Source organism: Rhinoraja longicauda, chromosome 19 (assembly GCF_053455715.1).
Source record: "Rhinoraja longicauda isolate Sanriku21f chromosome 19, sRhiLon1.1, whole genome shotgun sequence".
NCBI classification, from domain to species: Eukaryota; Metazoa; Chordata; class Chondrichthyes; order Rajiformes; family Arhynchobatidae; genus Rhinoraja; species Rhinoraja longicauda.
In genome coordinates this window covers 16908630-16929089 of record NC_135971.1, presented here as the reverse complement: position 1 = coordinate 16929089, position 20460 = coordinate 16908630, and the positions used below count along the sequence as shown (strand labels likewise).

The window sequence follows — 20460 nt, the reverse complement described above, 5'->3', positions numbered from 1 at the left end:
AACGAAAAAGGAAAAAGAACTAGACGTGCTTAAATTGTTTAGAATAGAAGGAGAAAGGCTGAGGAAAGCATACCAGGAAAAGAATAACCCCCCCCCCCCCCCCCCAAACAAGGGTGAAAAACCCGAAAAACAGCATGAAAGTCAGGAGCTTCAGGAGAAAAAATCAACTCTGTCCCCGAGCCTAAGGGACTCTGGGTATTCCCCTCCCTATTCCGGCCAGGACGGAATAAAGCAGTGTCCTTTGCTGAAGGGAATAGTGGAGATAGAGGGAGAAGTCACAACTTGGAACGATGAGCAAGACATAAAGGAATATAGACAGAGAAGGGGGCAGCGAGAGAAGCAAAGGATGAAGCAAGAAGCACGGGAACTAGAAGCAGACATCAGAAGGCTGCAGGACCTCAGGGACAGAATGATTTATGAGACCCGTCAGGCAGCAAATGAGCAGTATGAGGGAGACAGCAACACAGAAACACAGGCGAGTAATCAGCAGGCATCAGAGAGAAGGCAAAACTGTGAGAATGAAGCACAATTAGAAAGTGATGGGGAAAGAATAAGGGAGCGTAGAAGGGAAATAGAGGCATCCATGAAGCGCTTAGAGACAGAAATGAGGGAGTTGGAAAAAACTGTAGAAAGAGAAAGAAAGGAAAGCCAGGGGTACGCCCAGGAAGGAATGAGGTGGGAAATGAAGCCTCCACAGCCTTCTGTGGCAATGAATTCCACAAATTCACCACCCTCTGATTAAAAACATTTCCCCTTATCTCAATAGACAATAGGTGCAGGAGGAGGCCATTCGGCCCTTCGAGCCAGCACCGCCATTCAATGTGATCATGGCTGATCATTCTCAATCAGTATCCCGTTCCTGGCTTCTCCCCATACCCCCTGACTCCACTATCCTTAAGAGCTCTATCTATCTCCTTCCTAAAAGTACATCCTTTAATTCTGAGGCTATGACCTTTAGTCCTAGACTCTGTCACTAATGGAAACATCCTCTCCACATGCATTCTATCCAAGCCTTTCACTCTTCTGTATTTTTCAATGAGGTCCCCCCTCATTCTTCTAAATTCCAGCGAGTACAGGCCCAATGCCGACAAACGCTCATCATAGGTTAACCTACTCATTCCTGGAACAGACTATTCAGTCTGGGACATTTCTTCTTGGGAGCCTGTCAGGGTGACATTATCGATGTGTATAAGATGCACAGATAAGGTGATTAGCCGCAATACTTTACCCAAGGTCGGAGAGTCTAAACCACGAACGCATCAGTTTAAGATGAGAGTGGGAACAATAAAAAGGACCTGAGGAGCAGGTTTTCCCATCAGTGGGTAGTGTCGATGTGGAACGATCTGACAGAGGAAGTGGTCGAGGCAGATACAATTACAACAGTTTACAGAGAATTGGGTAGATACTTGGATAAGAAAGACTTGGAAGGATATGAGCCAGACTCAGGCAAGTGGGGCTAGCTTGGTTGGGCAACGTGGTTGGCATGGTCGAGTCGATTCAAAGGGCCTGTTGCTGTGCTACAAAACTCTCTGACTCTGTGATGCTTCCCAGCAGATGAGCTTGGTGGGAGATCAAATCTTCAATTACCCTTCAGTCCAAAATACCATTAATCTTTGCATCTAAGTATTACTTAAAGATAGACAATTGAAGGTAGACACAAAATGCTAGAGTAACTCAGAGGGACAAGCAGCATCTCTGGAGAGAAGGAATTGGTGATGCTTTGGTTCGAGACCCCTCTTCAGACTGAAGAAGGGTCTCGACCCGAAAAGTCACCCATTCCTTCTCTACAGAGATGCTGCCTGTCTCGCTGAGTTACTCCAGAATTTTGTGCCTACCTTCGATTTAAACATGCGTCTGAGGTTCCTTCGTACACCTATTACATAAGGTGTCAGGAACAAGAACAATGGAAAAGGTATAAGCTTTACCTTGCTTGAAGTCATCAGATGCTTCTTTAAATGCTGTGTTCAATGAAACAGGGCAATAAAACTTATCAATTGGCAAGGCATCGTCTACCACCGACAGTGGTTTGGCTTCATCACGAACCCTGCAAATATTTAATAGCTGTTTATCAACTGAGCATCAGAAATGTTTTGAGTTGTTCCACAAAAACTTATAATGTTTCCATCAAGAGCATGTCCTACCTTCGCTTGCGACCAGCTTCCCCCTGAAAGAAGTAAAACACAAATCTCAATTGACTGAGATGTTACGTCCTCATCCCGACAGTGGGAATTTCTCCACATTTCCACAACCCTCTGATAATTCCCATTTCCCAACTCTTATCTCCGCTGCCATGCAGATCGAAAGCTGATATTGCCATAGAGGTGTAGAACGATGGGGAAAATCACAAGGAGTGTTCATGAGAATGATGCCATAACTGAGAGGGTGGAGCTCAATGCAAAGAATGAACAGGTCGATGAATATTATCTGGAGAAGATGTCAGGAATGATAAGATAGAATATAAGTTTAGTGGTGGATTTAAATGGGGGGGGGATGAAATATCCCTAATCGATGGGAGAGCAAAAATCAATGCTGAAATGTAACGTGATCTTCAATAAATACTGAAAGGAATGCAGTCATGAGAACATGGACCTCACTTGCATTGGAGGGACTGAAGCCAACAGCAGAGATAATTTAAGGGTGAGCGGGATAAACACGTGAGCGCTCCTGGAATTCGGGGTATTGTTACCGGGTGTGGTGAGTAGATGGGAGGGATGTTGAGAGGAGCAGAAATCTTGACTGGATAGGATGGGCTGAATGGCCTGCCTATGATGTAGAATGGGATGTCATTCTTGGTGAACAAAGGTGGGTAAAACAAACAGAGCAAATTCCCCCAAGGTGACCGCCCACTGCTGATGGGAACCGGATATAGATGATCAATCTGCTGTGTGTGGGCCACGTTCTAGATTTCAATGTTAACCCCCACAATGTGGTCATGGCTGATCCAGCCCAGGACTGAACTCATCTGCTTTGTCCCATTCCCTTTGATTTCAGTTCACCAAATTTTCAAAAATGTATCTTCCCCTGGTATAAATATGTCTAACAGGTTAAACCTCTCAGTCTGTGGGTTGGAGAATCTCAGAGATTTACTGCCCTCTGTTCATTCGTGTTCCTTCGGATCAGGTATAGATTCAGCCGTTGTTTTGAGCTCTACAGAATACAAATACCTCTCTACATTCCGGCCAGGCAGTCCTGAGATCCCATAGATTATGTGGGAGGCCAATTAGTTTGGGAACAACAAGAACTGGAACAGATGAAACATTTACCCAGTTCTCAATTACTGGTAAATGCAGCATTTATTTCAGAAATGTCACCCACCATTTTGTGACTGCACTTTCACTTCGCCAGACTGTAGTGTAACCCCTCACTTTCAGAAACACCACACTGTCCTTTTGATCCATCTGCTGCTGCAACTTACAGAGTTCCTCCTGAATGGAATTTAAATTCTCTTCAATTTCTCGAAGATTTTTTTCCATTACATTTAGAATCTTCTTCTCTTCCTCCCGGATATCTGCCAGTACACGCTGCTCTTTCTCAGTGTGAATCTGGTGCTGTTCAGCAAACTGGGATGTGATCTTGGACTGAAGGTTGTGTGACTGTTCCTGTGAAATGAAAGGTGAAGCTCAATATTTCATCAATATCTCAAAGTGTGGAGTCATGCATTTTTAGAGTAGGAATAAAGCATAGGTAAGTTTCCAGATGGGGTGAGAATCCAGAAAACGGAGGTGCAAATGGACTTGGGAGTGCTGGTGTTGGATTCCCAAAAGGTTAATCTGCAAGTCGAATCGATAGTAAGGAAAGCAAACTCTGTGCCAGCATTTATTTCAAGAGGGCTTGTACACAAAAACAGGGATGTAATGTTGAGGCTCCTTAAGGCGCTGGTAAGGCCGCATTTGTAATATTGTGAGCAATTTTGGGCACCATATCTTAGGAAAGATGTGCTGGCTCCAGAGAGAGTCCAGAGGAGGTTTACAAGAATGATCCCAGGAATGAGTACGTTAACCTATGATGATCGTTTGTCAGCACTGGGCCTGTACCCGCTGAAGTTTTGGAGAATGAGGGGGACCTAATTGAAACATACAGAATAGTGAAAGATTTGGATAGAATGGATGTGGAGAGAATATTTCCACTAATGGGAGAATCCAGGACTCAAAGTCAAAGTTTCGGAATTAAAGGACATTCTTTTAGGAAGATAGAAATTTCTTTAGTCAGAGGGTGGTGAATCTGTGGAATTGTTTGCCACAGAAGGCTATGGATATTTTTAAGGCAAAGATAGATAGATTCTTCATTAGTACAGGTGTCAGAGACTATGGGGAGAAGGCATGAGAATGTGGTCTGGAAGGACAGATAGGTCAGCCAAGATTGAATGGTGCTGTAGATGTGATGGGCCAAATGGCCCCGTTTTACTCCCGTTCCTTATGACTTTAATTCCCTGCTGCCTATTCCTTTTCACGTACCCATTAATTCTCATTCATCCGCCCACCACCCACATTCGCAGGGATAAGTTACATTCACCGATTGACCATTGAACCAGCGTGTATTGGGGACCAAAAATACTAGAGGAGCAAGATAGACCACCCGGTTCTAAAAACTGTAGGTCATGGGTAAATTTCAGCGCCATTTTAGTAAGCAGATTCTGTGTGCCAGACTGGGCTGTGTTTACAACTTTTCTTCGTATATAAAATGTTGGCAAACAATTATTTTTGTTCAACTTCCTGGATGCGTTGGTAGTTGACATCTATAACTATTTCTTGAAGAGTTGCTGCTCCGTGATCTTTAAAATTTGGATGTTACTGATTGAATATTTTCACTAGAGATCCACTCTTTCTGTATCAGGCCAATTGATCATATTTAATGAACTGTTCTTTGCTTTCTCTGTTAATTTTATTTTCACCTCCACGAGCTGTATCTCTTTTGGTTTAATTTTAAAAAGTCATGGAAGCAGAGATTAGGCATTTGCAAACAATAGAACTCTACTTTATCCACAATATAATTGAAAAGACATTTAACTTTATACTTAGAGCCAAGAAAATTTGAATTGGTGAATTGGTTAGTTAAAAATCCTTGACAGCCACTAAAATGACCAATGCTGTCTGATGTGGTACAGAGCATGAATCCAATTCAAATAGACACAGTGGTGGAGTAAGTCACCGGGTCAGGCAGCATTTCTGGAGAAAAAGGATGGGTGATGTTTCATGTTAGGACCCTTCTTCAGACAAAGGGAGGAAGGTGAAGAGCTTGTATAAATCAGGGCCTTATCACTTCATTGGTAGGCTGACATGCGAAACAGTGCAACCCTGTATATCTTGCACACAAAATGATGTAAATCTTACCATGAATGACAGAAATAAAAAGTGTTATCCTTGTTTATGAAGTTCATTTTTGAATGATGTAAAATTGAAGGGGGATTGGTGCAATATACTGCTAACACACAAATGGGTCGTTATGAGATATTCACTTTTGAAAAATTTATAAATTTAAAAAAAACAAAGAATGTTATATGTTATTTGACCAACTTATCGGTTGAATTTAAATATGATTTGTTTTACAGGTTGTATGATAGTGGGTAAGTATCGTGTCAATGCATGTAACTCATTTTTCACAAAAGTGAGGGTCAGCACTATATTGCACCGACCCCACTCAATTATATGTTAAATTCAAAACTAAACTATGGTGGTAATGTACATTATTCATGTCAAAAGCTAGCACTTCTGTATAAGTGTAGGTATGTATGCATTACATTTTATTACACTAATGTGGAATGACAATAATGGAAAAATACCTTAATATGTTTTCATAGTTATTTTATTCACAATATTAGGATTTCTGGAAATAAGTTTGATGTCACTGATTGCGAATGTGTACGGGTAGGCCCGAATGAAATGTATGTGAGAGAACAGTGATCATGATAGGGAGAACCGTGTGCTGAGAAGTGTGTGAATGACTGATTTTATATTTCAGATTATCCCAGGGATAATTTACAGTCGCCCATTGACCATTGAACCAGAGTGTACCTCGAGCAGCACCCGAGGTCAGGATCGAACCCAGTCTACAGAACGAGGAGACAGCAGCACTACTTGTGTCACTGCGCTGCCCTGTTATTACACGCATCACAGGGATCAAACCTGCACAAGATCAGGAAATCGAAACTTAAAAGCCTCACCAGAACTCCAGAAATCTTCTTTTTCTGTTGCTGCTCCATTTGCTGGATCCCTGATTTATATTTTGTGAGAGACTGGATGGAAGATTTCACCTGACCCTGGAATTGTGTTTGAAAATCAGAGAATAAATGTGTTAGACAATAAAGAAGGAATTAAACAGTAACAGACACAAAATGCTGGCGTAACTCATTGGGACAGGCAGCATCAAAATCGGTTTGCTTTTACCTTGTAGATTTCAACAGCTTCATCTACAAGCATGAAGCGGTGATCTCTGTGTTTCCGCCCAGCTGCACAAACCAGGCAGATCAGCTTTTTGTAAGTTTCACAAAACAGCTTCAGTTCTTCCTGATGTTTCTCGCAGTGAAGTTTACTTTCCTTCTCTGGAATTTTTTCCCGATTCAGGCTCAGTGTTCGAGCTTTCTCAGCCAGTCTCGCCAAGGCCCGATTCACCCTGAGGGTGCGGTCTGTAAACACCTCTCTACATTCCGGGCAGGAGTTTCTCCCCTCCCTGTCCCAACTCTGTGTGATACAGGAGCGGCAGAAGTTGTGCCCGCAGTCCAGTGTAACCGGATCGGTGAAGAAATCCAGACAGATGGGACAAACTATCTCCTCCGTTAAACTCTCGACCTGGTCTTTCGAAGCCATTTTAACCGCCACTTCCTGGTTCAAAAGGCGTTCCCTTTCGCGCAGCTGCTGAACCCTTGCAGTATCGGGGCACGGCTGAGGGGAGGCGGAGCTCAGCCCCGTCAATCACAGCCCTGACCAGCAAGTGGATGTTATATGCAATAAGCTGCGGGTAAATAAACATAGCACAAAAAGTAAGGAAATTTGTGTTTGGTAGATTATTTCTTTGTTGTAACAATGCTTCTTGGCAATAAATCTTATACCGTTGGAAAGCCTGTTTATTTCCCTTTTAAATGGTGCCACATTTGTAAGGAACATGCATTTGTGGGATGAGCAGCAGAGCTGAGTATATGGGTTGCGCCCATGAAAAATTTGCCAAATCTTCTCTGCCAATGCCAAACAGCTTATTCTGCTGTTGCTATTGACTCTTGTTTTGAGCTTCTGGTACCCCCAGGTGCTGACAATCAGGTGCCTGATAGAGTAACATCTTTTGGTGGAGGCAGTGTGATGGTGTGGGGCAGCATCTCCCTCACTGGAAAAACGAGGCTTGTCATCATTGGAGGCAATCTCAATGCAGAGAGATATCGAGATGAGATTCTGCAACCAGTGGCAATCCCATATCTCCACAGTCTGGGATCGAACTCTATCCTCCAAGATGACAATGCTCGCCCCCACAGAGCAGGGTTTCTCAGAGACTACCTCCAGAATTTGGGAGTGGAGAGGATGGAATGGCCTGCCAGCAGTCCTGACCTCAACCCCATTGAACACTTGTGGGATCAGCTTGGGCATGCTGTTCGTGCCAGAGTGACCAACACAACCACGTTGGCTGACTTGCGACAAATGCTGGTTGAAGAATGGGATGCCATCCCACAACAGTGTGTGACCAGGCTGGTGACCAGCATAAGGAGGAGGTGCCAGGCTGTTGTGGCTGTGTATGGTTCGTCCACACGCTACTGAGGCTCCTGTTTATTAAATGAATAAATTGTTAAATTGCCAATATGTCTTGTTTCTTCAGACTTCAATCATCCAATCCACCAAACAACACCGAACAAGAGTCAATGGCAGAATAAGCTGTTTGGCATTGGCAGAGAAGATTTGCCAGATTTTTCATGGGCGCAACCCACATACTCAGCTCTGCTGCTCATCCCACAAATGCATGTTCCTTACAAATGTGGCACCATTTAAAAGGGAAATAAACAGGCTTTCCAACGGTATAAGATTTATTGCCAAGAAGCATTGATACAACAAAGAAATAATCTACCAAACACAAATTTCCTTACTTTTTGTGCTATGTTTATAATTCCCTTAAACTAAATACATCAGTGTTTCCCATCGTGAATTGTTCATTATATTAGGCTACACAATTATATTATTTCTACATCAAACACTGTTATTTCATTTTACAGTCTCATGTGCAAACTTGAATTCAACCCAATGAGCCAATTATACTCGATTGTCACATGAACCATGGGACAGTGAAATGCTTTGCTTTTGCATGCAATCAGGTAAAATACAGACCTCCCCCAGGCAGTACAGAGAGAGAGTTGCCACGTTTATGGGGCCGACAAAGTTGCGAGATGTTTATGGAACTGTCTATATTTCCCCGCAGCGGCGAACCAGGTCCCGCCGCACGAGGCAGCAGGCGCCCCCGCGCCGCCCCCTTCCTTCTCGGCTCCAACGAGACGACATAGATTTTAGCACAGTGGGGGCAAATTTCAAGGGTCATGTTTTATCACACAGGGTGGTGGTTTCCTGGAACGTGCTGCTGGAGTGGTGGCATTGCATAGTCTGATCTGGGCTGAAGGGACTGATCTAGTTCTTTGTGGCCATCAACTAAACCGACAGGTTCATTATAGCTCCCATTCCCAGCTCCTCCCCCACAACCATTAGGTTCTTGGACCGACCTGCAGTGCCCGCGTTTGGCCCATATCCCTCCAAACCTGCCCTATCCTTGTATCTGTCCAACTACTTCGTAAACGTTGGGATAGTCTCTGCCCAACTACCACCTCCAGCAGCTTGTTCCATATACCCACCACCCATATTGTGTTACCCCTCAGGTTCCTTTTAAATCTTTCCACCCCCACCTTAAACTTATATCCTCTGGTTCTCGATTCCTCTACTCTTGGCAAGAGACTGTACATCTGCCCGATCTGTTCCTCTCGTGGTTTTTTTAGTCCTCTCTAAGGTCATCCCTCATCCTCCTGTGCACCAAGGTAGAGAGTTCCAGCCTGCTCAACCTCTCCTGATAGCTCAGGCCTTCGAGTCCTGGCAACATCCTCGTAAAACCTCTTTCCCTCTGATCATGCGCACTCATTATTGCAATAACAGGACGTTGCATTGTCGATAAACCGCCGTTCATCACAGATGGGGATGGTTAGAATTGCACAAGGCTCAGGTTTGTTGACTTCCCATCAGTGTCTGAAGCAGTTGAAGCCTGATTGGGGACAAGCCCATAGAAACATAGAAAATAGGTGCAGGAGTAGGCCATTCGGCCCTTCGAGCCTGTACCGCCATTCAATATGATCATGGCTGATCATCCAGCTCAGTAACCTATACCTGCCTTCTCTCCATACCCCCTGATCCCTTTAGCAAAAAGGGCCACATCTAACTCCCTCTTAAATATAGCCAATGAACTGGCCTCAACTACCTTCTGTGGCAGAGAATTCCACAGACTCACCACTCTCTGTGTGAAGAAATGTTTTCTCATCTCGGTCATTATCCTTAAGCTGTGACCCCTGGTTCTGGACTCCCCCAACATCGGGAACAATCTTCCCGCATCTAGCCTCTCCAACCCCTTAAGAATTTTATATGTTTCTATAAGATCCCTCCTCAGTCTTCTAAATTCCAGCGAGTACAAGCCGTCTATCTAGTCTTTCCTCATATGTAAGTCCCACCATCCCAGGGATCAATCTGGTGAACCTTCTCTGTACTCCCTCTAAGGCAAGAACGTCTTTCCTCAGATTAGGAGACCAAAACTGCACACAATACTCCAGGTGCGGTCTCACCAAGGCCCTGTACAACTGCAGCAGAACCTCCCTGCTCCTAAACTCAAATCCTCTTGCTGTGAATGCCAACCTACCATTCGCTTTCTTCACTGCCTGCTGCACCTGCATGCTTGCTTTCAATGACTGGTGCACCATGACACCCAGGTCACGTTGCATCTCCCCTTCTCCCAATCGGTCACCATGCAGGTAATACTCTGCTTTCCTGTTCTTGCCGCCAAAGTGGATAACCTCACATTTATCCACATAATATTGCATCTGCCATGCATTTGCCCACTCGCCTAATCTATCCAAGTCACTCTGCAGCCTCCTAGCATCCTCCTCGCACCTAACACTGCCACCCACGCAAACACACACGCACGAGGCACGATTTACATTTGTACCAAGCAAATCACCCGACAAACCTGTACGTCTTTGGAGTGTGGGAAGAAACGGGAACACCTGGAGAAAGCCCGCGCGGTCACGGGGAGAACGCTCAGACTCCGTACAGACAGCACCTGTGGTCAGGATCGAACCAGGGTCTCTGGCGCTGGGAGGCAGCAACTCTACCACTGCCCCAAAATGCCTTGAAACTTTAGATACAGCGCGGAAACAGGCCACTCGGCCCACCGTATCCGTGCAGACCAAGGGTCACCCAGTACACCAGCACTATCCTACACGCCCGATGGAGTCAGGGATGATCCTGCGGTCCCTGGGGGAAAGTGAGGAGTGGGACGGGGCAACCCTCTGTCCCACGGAGGGGGGTGAGAGGAGGGAGGGAGGAGAGAGGAGGGAAGAGAGGGAGGAGGAGGGGGGAGAGAGGAGGGAGGGAGGAGAGAGGAGGGAAGGGAAGAGAGGGAGGAGGTCAAGTCAAGTCAAGTCAATTCTATTTGTATAGCACATTTAAAAACAACCCACGTTGACCAAAGTGCTGCACATCTGATTAGGAAAAAAAAAAAAAAGAAGAAAGGGAGGAGAGAGGAGGAGGGGTTAGAGAGAGGGTGGGAGGAGAGAGGGACCGAGGAGGGGTTGGAGAGAGAGAGGGGGTGGGCGGATGGGAGAGGGGAAAGGATTTGGGAGAGGGGGAAGGATGTGGGAGAGGGGAGGGAGGAGGGGAGCGAGATGGATGGGTGAGAAGGGGGAGGGGAGGAGAGAGGAGGAGGGGGGGTTGGAGAGAGGGAAGGGGTGGGAGGAGTGGAGAGAAGAATGGGGAGAGGGGGAGGGTGGTGGGGAGGGGGAGAGGGGGAGGGTGGTGGGGAGGGGGAGGAGGAGAGCGAGTGGAAGGGGGGAGAGGGGAGACCCTGACCCCTCCACCCGTCCCTGACCCCTCCGCCCGTCCCTGACCCCTCCGCCCGTCCCCGCAGGTACGTGTGCTCGGAGGAGATCCTGACGGTGGCCGCCTTGCTGTCGGTGAACAACGCCATCTTCTACCGGCCCAAGGACAAGGTGGTCCACGCTGACAACGCCCGCATGAACTTCTTCCTGCCCGGCGGCGATCACCTGGTGCTGCTCAACGTCTACACACAGGTCGGGGGGAGAGAGGAGGGGAGGGGGAGAGAGAGGTGGGGAGGGGGAGAGAGAGGAGAGGAGGGGGAGAGAGGAGAGGAGGGGAGGGGGAGAGGAGGGGGAGAGAGGAGAGGAGGGGGAGAGAGAGGAGGGGAGGGGGAGAGAGAGGGGGAGAGAGAGGAGGGGAGGGGGAGAGAGAGGAGGGGAGGGGGAGAGAGAGGGGAGGGGGAGGGAGGGGGAGAGAGAGGGGAGGGGGAGAGAGGGGAGGGGAGGGGGAGAGAGAGGGGAGGGGAGGGGGAGAGAGTGGAGGGGAGGGGGAGAGAGTGGAGGGGAGGGGGAGAGAGTGGAGGGGAGGGGGAGAGAGGGGAGGGGAGGGGGAGAGAGAGGGGAGGGGAGGGGGAGAGAGTGGAGGGGAGGGGGAGAGAGGGGAGGGGGGAGGGGGAGAGAGGGAAGGGGTGGGGAGAGAGAGGAGGGGAGAGAGAGGAGGGGAGAGGGAGAGAGAGGGGAGGGGGAGAGAGAGGAGGGGAGGGGGAGAGAGGGGAGGGGAGAGAGAGGAGGGGAGAGGGAGAGAGAGGGGAGGGGGAGAGAGAGGAGGGGAGAGGGAGAGAGAGGGGAGGGGGAGAGAGAGGAGAGGAGGGGTGAGAGAGGGGAGGGGGAGAGAGAGGAGGGGAGGGGGAGAGAGAGGAGGGGGAGAGGGGAGGGGAGGGGGGGAGAGGAGGGGTGGGGGAGGAGGGGAGGGGGAGAGAGGGGAGGGGAGAGAGGAGGGGAGGGGGAGAGGGAGGAGGGGGAGAGGGGAGGGGGAGAGAGAGGAGGGGGAGAGAGAGGAGGGGGAGAGAGAGGAGGGGGAGGGGGAGAGGGGAGAGGGGAAGGGAGGGAGAGAGAGGAGGGGAGGGGGAGAGAGAGGAGGGGAGGGGGAGGGAAGGGGAGGGGAGAGAGGAGGGGAGGGGGAGAGAGGAGGGGAGGGGGAGAGAGGAGGGGAGGGGGAGAGAGGAGGGGGAGAGAGAGGAGGGGAGAGAGAGGAGGGGAGAGAGAGGAGGGGAGTGGGAGAGAGAGGGGGAGAGAGAGAAGGGGAGGGGAGAGAGAGGAGTGGAGGGGAGAGAGAGGAGGGGAGGGGGAGAGAGGGGAGGGGGAGAGAGAGGAGGGGAGGGGGAGAGAGAGGGGAGGGGAGAGGGGAGAGAGAGGGGAGGGGACAGAGGAGGGGAGGGAGAGGAGGGGGAGAGGTCTTGACCCAGTGGGGGGGGGGGGGGAAGATGTTGGACGGGCTCTGGGGATGGGAGTGAGCGAAGGAGGGGAGGAGAGGGGGTGTCTGAGGCAGGGGACCCACCCTGAGGGGGGGGGAGATGATGGGAGGGTCTGCCTTTGTTGGAGGGGGCATGGAACACTTGCCTCGTCACTGGAGGGCAGGAGTGGACTTTCCCTCCCCCCCTCTATCTCCCTCCGCCTCCCTCTCTCTCTCCCCCTCTCTCTTCCTCTCCTCTCCCCCCTCTCTCTCTCCCCCTCTCTCCTTCTCTCTTTCCAGGTGTGGACGGGAGAATGGGCTGTGGCACCTTCACGCCTGCCCCTCTAGGGGAGGGGTTCATTCCTGGCCTGACTCCCCCCCACCCCTGACTCTCTCCCCCCCCCCTTGACTCTCTCACCCCGCCCCCCCTGACCCTCCCCGTGTCTCCCCGCAGTGGGTGGAGAGCGGCTACTCCACCCAGTGGTGCTACGAGAAGTTCATCCAGTTCCGCTCGATGTGTCGGGCGCGGGACGTGCGGGAGCTGCTCGAGGGGCTGATGGAGAGGATCGAGGTGGAGCTCCGCTCGTCCGCTGGAGACTACGTGCCCGTCCGCAAGGTGAGACCCCCCCTCCCCCCCCGACACGCCTCTCCCCGTCCCCATCCCCCCTCGCCAAGTCCCTCTCCACCAGCCCCCCAGCTCCCCCCCACACCCCTCTCCCCGTCCCCATCCCACCTCGCCAAGCGTGTCCAATGCTTGGCTGAGTAGACATAACTTTTCAGCACTCCCGAAAACAAAGCCCTAAACTGCTAAAAAAAAGACGAACTAAAGGAATCAAGTACTTTAAATTAAATCAGAAAGAATACAGAACGTACGGATGCCTTCCAAGAAAGTAAAAGGAGGAGTACAACTGCCACAGAAGCAAGCAAAGGAATCAAGAAAAAAAATCGAAGGTAGGCCCACAGCTCTGATGGAGCAGGGGACTAGATTTGGTGACCCCTCGGCAGGCGGTGAGTCTGGGGAGGGCTCCGGTATGAAGCTGGAGTCGGCTACTCCCAGTAAGCGCTCTTTGACTCGGGTCAAAATACGAGGGAGTCGCCGTGAGTTACCAAAAAGGCCCACTGTTTGCCGAGAGGCTGCTGATGTTTTGTCTGGAGTTTCGGACTCGAGTGATGATGAGGTAACGGGAGACTCCACTAGCAGTGGAAGTGGAAATGAGGAAGAAGAAGAAGAAAAGCAAGAAGATACAGAGACTAATATGAAAACGATGCTTCAAGAAATTATTAACAGGCTCAAGAAAATTGAAGGAGATAACAAATTAATGAGGAGAGATAACAAGAAATTTCGTAAGGCTTTGAAAAAAATGGAGGAGAAATTTCAAACAGTGACAAATAAAGTGGATAATATGCAAATGGCAAATGAAATGTTAAAATCTAGAGTGGAAAAAAATGAAGACAGTATTACTGTAGCAGCAATTGAAAGCAAAAAGACGGCGGAGAAGTTGGATGCCTTGGAAAACTATAGCAGGAGAAATAATGTTAAAATTGTTGGTTTGCCAGAGGGAGTGGAGGGGGAAGACCCAATTAACTTTTTTCAAGATTGGATAGTGACCACTCTGGGAATAGATAAACAAGGTCGGATGTAAATAGAAAGAGCACATAGGGCTCTAAGACCGAAACCCTCGGCTAATCAAAAGCCAAGATCTGTGTTGATTAATTTTTTAAGATACCAAGATCGAGAATTGATTTTCAAAACAGTCGGGAATAATATAAGAGAGGGAAACCCGATAGAACATGAAGGTACTAAAATAATCTTTTACCCAGACATCAGTAATGCCTTGTTGAGCAGAAAAAAAGAATTTAATAAGGCAAAAAATATTCTATGGAAGAAGGGCTATAGGTTTATTTTACTGCATCCGGCTACTTTGAAGATTATGATCAACACTGGAGAAAATAATTTTTTTAAAGACTTTGTCAAAGCAGAAGAGTATGCGGAAGAATTGCCATCGAGAAATGCTTAAGAAGATTCATGAATGATTGATTATTAATAATATCTGTATACTATAGAGGGGATTAACTGTATTAAGGATTGTTAATTTTTAGAAGTACTTGATATATCGGGGGGTTGGAGAATGTGGATGCTCCACCATAATCATGGGCACAAGTGTGGTGTGGACCACACCTCGTATAATAGAGGGGGGTAATGTTGCTAATCTATTTATTAACAACATTAGAGGGAGGGTCTATTTCTCTATCTTTCTTATTTCTTTTCTGTTTTTATACCTGGACTATGGAGGGGAGCTCACTGAAATACGGCACAATGTAAATACCGGAAGAGGTATCAAGGTAAGGAAAAATGAAAAAAAAAAGGAAAAGAGAAAAAAAAGAAAGAAAAAAAAAGGAATGAATGGATAAGACATTAAATTTTTTAAGCTATAATGTGAATGGGTTAAATGGACCGATAAAAAGGAAGAGAATTTTAACACAGATGAAAAAATTGGAAGTAGATATAGCTTTCTTGCAAGAAACACATCTAACGGAAAAAGAGCATCAAAAGTTAAAGAGAGATTGGGTAGGAAGTATGGTCGCATCTTCTTTTAACTCAAAAGCAAGAGGGATTGCTATTTTATTTAAGAAAAAGCTACCAATTAAGATACAAAATATTGTAAGTGACCCAGTAGGTAGATTTGTAATAGTACATTGTCAAATTTTCTCAGAATTGTGGACCTTAATGAATATATATGCACCAAATATAGATGATGAGAAGTTTGTGCAGGGTACCTTTTTAAATCTGGCGGAAGCACATGAAAATATATTGATAGGGGGAGATTTCAATTTTTGTTTAGATCCAGTAATGGATAGATCATCAAGGACAAGGACAAGAGCAGCGAAGACAACCTTGAATTTAATGGAAATTTCAATTTAATAGATGTTTGGAGGAAAAGCCATCCCAGGGAAAGAGACTACTCCTTCTATTCCAATAGACATGATACATATTCTAGAATAGATCTATTTTTGATTTCAGCTCAATTAATGGGTAGAATAATACAAATAGATTACAAGGCTAGATTGTTATCGGATCACTCACCATTATTAATGAAAATTACGATGCCAGATAAAAAACAGTCAGTCTATAGATGGAGACTCAACTCTTTACTATTGAAAAGGCAAGACTTTTGTGATTTTATTCGAGGACAAATTGAATTATTTTTGGAAACAAATTTAAATTCAGTTGATGATAAATTTATTGTATGGGATGCAATGAAGGCTTATTTGAGAGGCCAAATTATAAGCTACTCATCTAAGATAAAGAAAGACTATAGGAAGGAATCTGAAAGATTAGAAAAAGAAATCACCGTATTAGAAAAAGACAACAGAAAACTTCTTCAGATACGAAAAAAACACAACTTGCAAATAAAAAATTTCAATACAATACTTTACATACTTACAGAAAAGAAAAACTAATATTACGAACTAACCAAAGATATTATGAATTAGGAGAAAGAGCGCACAAGGTATTGGCATGGCAACTGAAAGAAGAACAAATATCAAGAACAATAAATTCAATTAGAACAGATCAAAACATTATTACTTATAAACCTAGAGAAATCAATGAGGTATTTAAGCAATTCTACACTAATCTGTACCATTCTGAATCTGAAAAGGATGAAATTAAGATAAATAATTTTTTATCCAAGATACAATTACCAACAATCTCTAATGAGGAGCAGATGGGACTAAATGCCTCCTTTACTTTGAGAGAGGTGGAGGAAGTATTATATTCTTTACCAAGTAATAAATCTCCAGGGGAAGATGGTTTCCCGCCTGAGTTCTATAAAAAAATTAAAGATTTGTTGTTACCAGTATTTATGGAAGTGATACATCAAGCGGAAAAAACTTCTACAGTACCAGAATCCTTCTCACTGGCAATTATAACCGTAATTTTAAAAAAAGGGAAAGACCCTTTAAATGCATCTTCTTATAGACCAATATCATTGTTGAATGCAGATTATAAAATAGTTGCTAAACTTTTGGCAAGGAGATTGGCAGAATATTTACCAAAGCTGGTTAAAGAGGACCAAACTGGATTTGTCAAAAAAAGGAAAATATCTGATAATGTAGCAAGATTTATAAGTATTTTACATTTAGCACAGAAAAGAAAAGAATTGAGCGTAGCAGTTGCTTTAGATGCTGAAAAGGCGTTTGACAGGTTAGAATGGGATTTTTAATTTAAAGTATTAGAAGTACGGATTAGGAAATGGTTTCATTAACTGGGTAAAAGCTCTTTATAAACAACCTAAAGCCAAAGTGGTGACAAATGGCCAATCTTCTCAATCATTTAATTTGGTTCAGGGCAAGGGAACTAAAAAATTATATCTTCAATGTATAAATTGTTACAAAAATCTAGTCCAAAGACAGGAATTCAAAAATCAAGACAAAGATGGGAAACAGATCTGAATATTAGCATTGATGAACCAAGTTGGGAAAGTATGAAAAATACTATTAATGTGAGATATAGTTTAGTACAATACAATTTTTTACATCAACTATATTTAACTCCGAAAAAATTAAACAATTTAAATCCAAATTTACCTGAAATTTGTTTTAGATGCAACAAGGATGTGGGTACTTTTTTTACACTCCACATGGGCATGTCCTAAGGTAACTCCTTTTTGGAAAGACCTAAAAAACTTTTTGGAACAATTGATGAATAAGACCATACCATTGGATTCAAGGTTGTTTTTATTGGGAGATACTAAAGGAATATTACCAAGATTAATTTTAGATAAATATCAGGAAAAATTTCTCAAAATAGCAATAGCAATAGCAAAAAAATGTGTGGCGGTCACTTGGAAAGATCACAATGAAATAAGAATTGCAAGATGGTATGCAGAAATGCGTAGTTGTATCCCATTAGAAAAAGCTACTTATAATCTGAGAGATAAATATGATTTTTATTTGAAACTCATTCACTTTAAAACTAGGATTAAGAATTGGAAATATTTAACTTCAGGATTGTTTTGATACCCGTAAAAAGAATTTAATAAAAAATTAGCCAGAAGTGTTTCCTTCTTGTCTCCAGGTTCCCTTCTTTCTTCTTTCTTTCTTTCTTACCTTTAAAATTTTTTTTTTTATTTCTTTATCTTTCTTCTTCTCCTTTTTCCTCTTTTTTCTAACTGGGGGTTGGGGGGGAGGGGGGTTGTGGGTGGGGAGATAATACAGAACAATACAAGTATAATCGAATTTAAATGTATAATCGAATTAATAATGTAGTTACCATCGCGTACTATGAGTTCATACATGTATTTGTTTTGTTAAAATTTAAATAAATTAAAAATTAAAAAAAAGACCCATCTTCAAACGGTCAGAATCGACCCGTGCGTTGGAAGGAACTGCAGATGCTGGTTTAAACCGAAGATTGAGTCTGAAGAAGGGACTCCACCCAAAACGTCACCCATTCCTACTCTCCCGAGATGCTGCCTGTCCCGCTGAGTTACTCCAGCCTTTTGTGTCTATCTTCAGCAAGCAGTCGGTGACAAGCTTTGAGTTTAAAGTCTGAAGATGTTAGAGGGGATGATTGAGGTTTCAGTGAGGAGAGAATCAGGCTGGCAGATGGCATCCTGATTTAGCCGTAAATAACTCACTTAGAGCAGAGATTTCAGGAGTAAATGTTCATTGTACCAAAGTACAACTAGTATATGATTGTCAGTTTGTGCTAGAATTCCGTTCATCCAGCAGTTCAGCAACCATGGATCTGGCCACTCTACGGAGCCTGGGACTGCTACGTCGGCTGGTACCGGCGGCCGACAAACCTGCCGAGTCTCCTCCCAGCCCGAGCCGCTGTCGGAGAAGACGGAGGCGGTGCGACAGGAGGCAGAAGTGCGGCACTCGGGGAGGGCTAACAGCGAAGCTAAAGGCGAACCCCTGCAGAACGCCCCTTCCATCTATTCTGCTCGCTCACGTCCGCCCCTTGGAGAATAAACTGGACCATCTGAAGCTGGATTTAATAACCAAACGGGAGATGAGAAACTGCTGCGCCCTGATCTTGACAGAGACGTGGTTAAACTCCTCCGTTTAAATCCGGTGACATGGTGGCACTCAGATCAGCAAGAGCCAACCTGAACCGAGTCATCAGGCGAGCAAAGCGTGCCCATGGTCAGGAAATCCAGAGTTTCCTTCATGACCCCATGAACACCAGGCGCATGTGGCAGGGAATCCAAACCATCGCAGGCTATAAGACGACTCCACCGCCCTGTGAAGACAGCACAAACTTTCTCAATGAACTCAAAAAATAATTTGGACGGTTCGAGGCGCTCAACATCACACCTGCGAGGAAAGCTATTCCTCACCATGATGACAAGGCACTCAGTCTCGACACAGCAGATGTCTGGAGGACCCTAAGAAGAGTCAGCGCACGGAAGGCAGCAGGCCCTGATAACATACCAGGCCGGGTGCTCAGGGAATGTGCTGATCAGCTGGCACATGTCCTCACTCACATCTTCAACACCTCGCTGATCCACGCTATTGTCCCATCGTGCTTCAAGACTGCTACCATCATACCAGTGCCAAACAAAATCCACAATCACTTGTCTCAACGATTACCGCCCTGTAGCACTCACTCCCATAATGATGAAGTGCTTCGAGAGGCTGGTCAAGGACCATATCATCTCCAGACACCCCCCCCCCACCCCCACACTTGACCCGTTGCAGTTTGCTTACCGGCCAAACCGCTCCACAGAGGACTCCATATCCTCTGCACTCCACCTGAGCCTGGCACATCTGGAGGACAAGAACACATATGTGCGAATGCTGTTCTTGGACTTCAGTTCAGCATTCAACACGATCATCCCTCAGCACTTCATATCATATCATATATATACAGCCGTAAACAGGCCTTTTCGGCCCTCCAAGTCCGTGCCGCCCAGTGATCCCCGCACATTTACACTATCCTACACCCACTAGGGACAATTTTTACATTTTACCCAGCCAATTAACCTACATACCTGTACGTCTTTGGAGTGTGGGAGGAAACCGAAGATCTCGGAGAAAACCCACGCAGGTCAAGGGGAGAACGTACAAACTCCTTACAGTACAGCACCCGTAGTCAGGATCGAACCTGAGTCTCCGGCGCTGCATTCGCTGTAAAGCAGCAACTCTACCGCTGCGCTACTGTGTTAAGAGAATTGTGTCCACTGGGCCTGAGCACCCCTTTGTGTAACTGGCTACTGGACTTCCTCACTGACAGACCCCCGTCTGTGCGGGTTGGAAACAACATCTCCAACATCATCTCTCTGAGCACCGGTTCCCCTCAGGGCTGTGTCCTGAGTCCACTGCTGTTTACCCTGATGACCCACGACTGTTGTGCCAGGTTCAGTACAAACTACATCATGAGGTTCACGGATGACACAACAGTGGTGGGCATTATCCGGGACGACAAAGAACTGGCTTACAGGTGAAACAACTGGTGGACTGGTGCAACATGAGTAATCTGGTCCTGAATGTCGCAAAAACAAAGGAGATCATCGTTGACTTCAGGAGAAAACGTTGCAGGCACACACCACTCCACATCAGTGACACTGCGGTGGAGGTAGTCAGTAGCACTAAGTTCCTGGGGGTGCAGATCACAGACAGTCTGACCTGGTCCCTAAACACTGCAGCTCTAGTCAAGAGAGCCTAGCAGCATTTGCACTTTCTGCGCCAGATGACAAGAGCACACCTCCCCCATCCCATCCTCACCACTTTCTACAGGGGCATCATAGAGAGCATACTGACCAACTGCATCTCTGTCTGGTCTGGGGACTGCAAAGCCTCAGCCTGGAAGTCGGTGCAGAGAGTGGTGAGGACGGCTGAGAAAATCATCGGGTCTTGACTTCCTTCCATCCAGGACATTGCACACAAACGCTGCTTGTCCAAGGCCAACAACATTATTAAAGACCCCACCCATCTCCATCATGGACTGTTCACCCTGCTGCCC

General features: G+C 46.1%; 1 protein-coding gene across 1 annotated transcript in view; it reads left to right on the top strand.

Moving 5' to 3' along the window:
- LOC144602868 (pre-mRNA-splicing factor ATP-dependent RNA helicase DHX16-like) overlaps positions 1–18467 on the top strand; it is a 783352-nt gene extending 764885 nt beyond the window's left edge. The window contains exons 2-4 of the mRNA XM_078415989.1: positions 11128–11290; positions 12943–13104; positions 18225–18467. Of these exons, the coding sequence (XP_078272115.1) occupies positions 11128–11290; positions 12943–13104; positions 18225–18467 (568 nt within the window). The remainder of the gene's footprint in view (positions 1–11127; positions 11291–12942; positions 13105–18224) is intronic.
- Positions 18468–20460: the final 1993 nt, after the last annotated feature.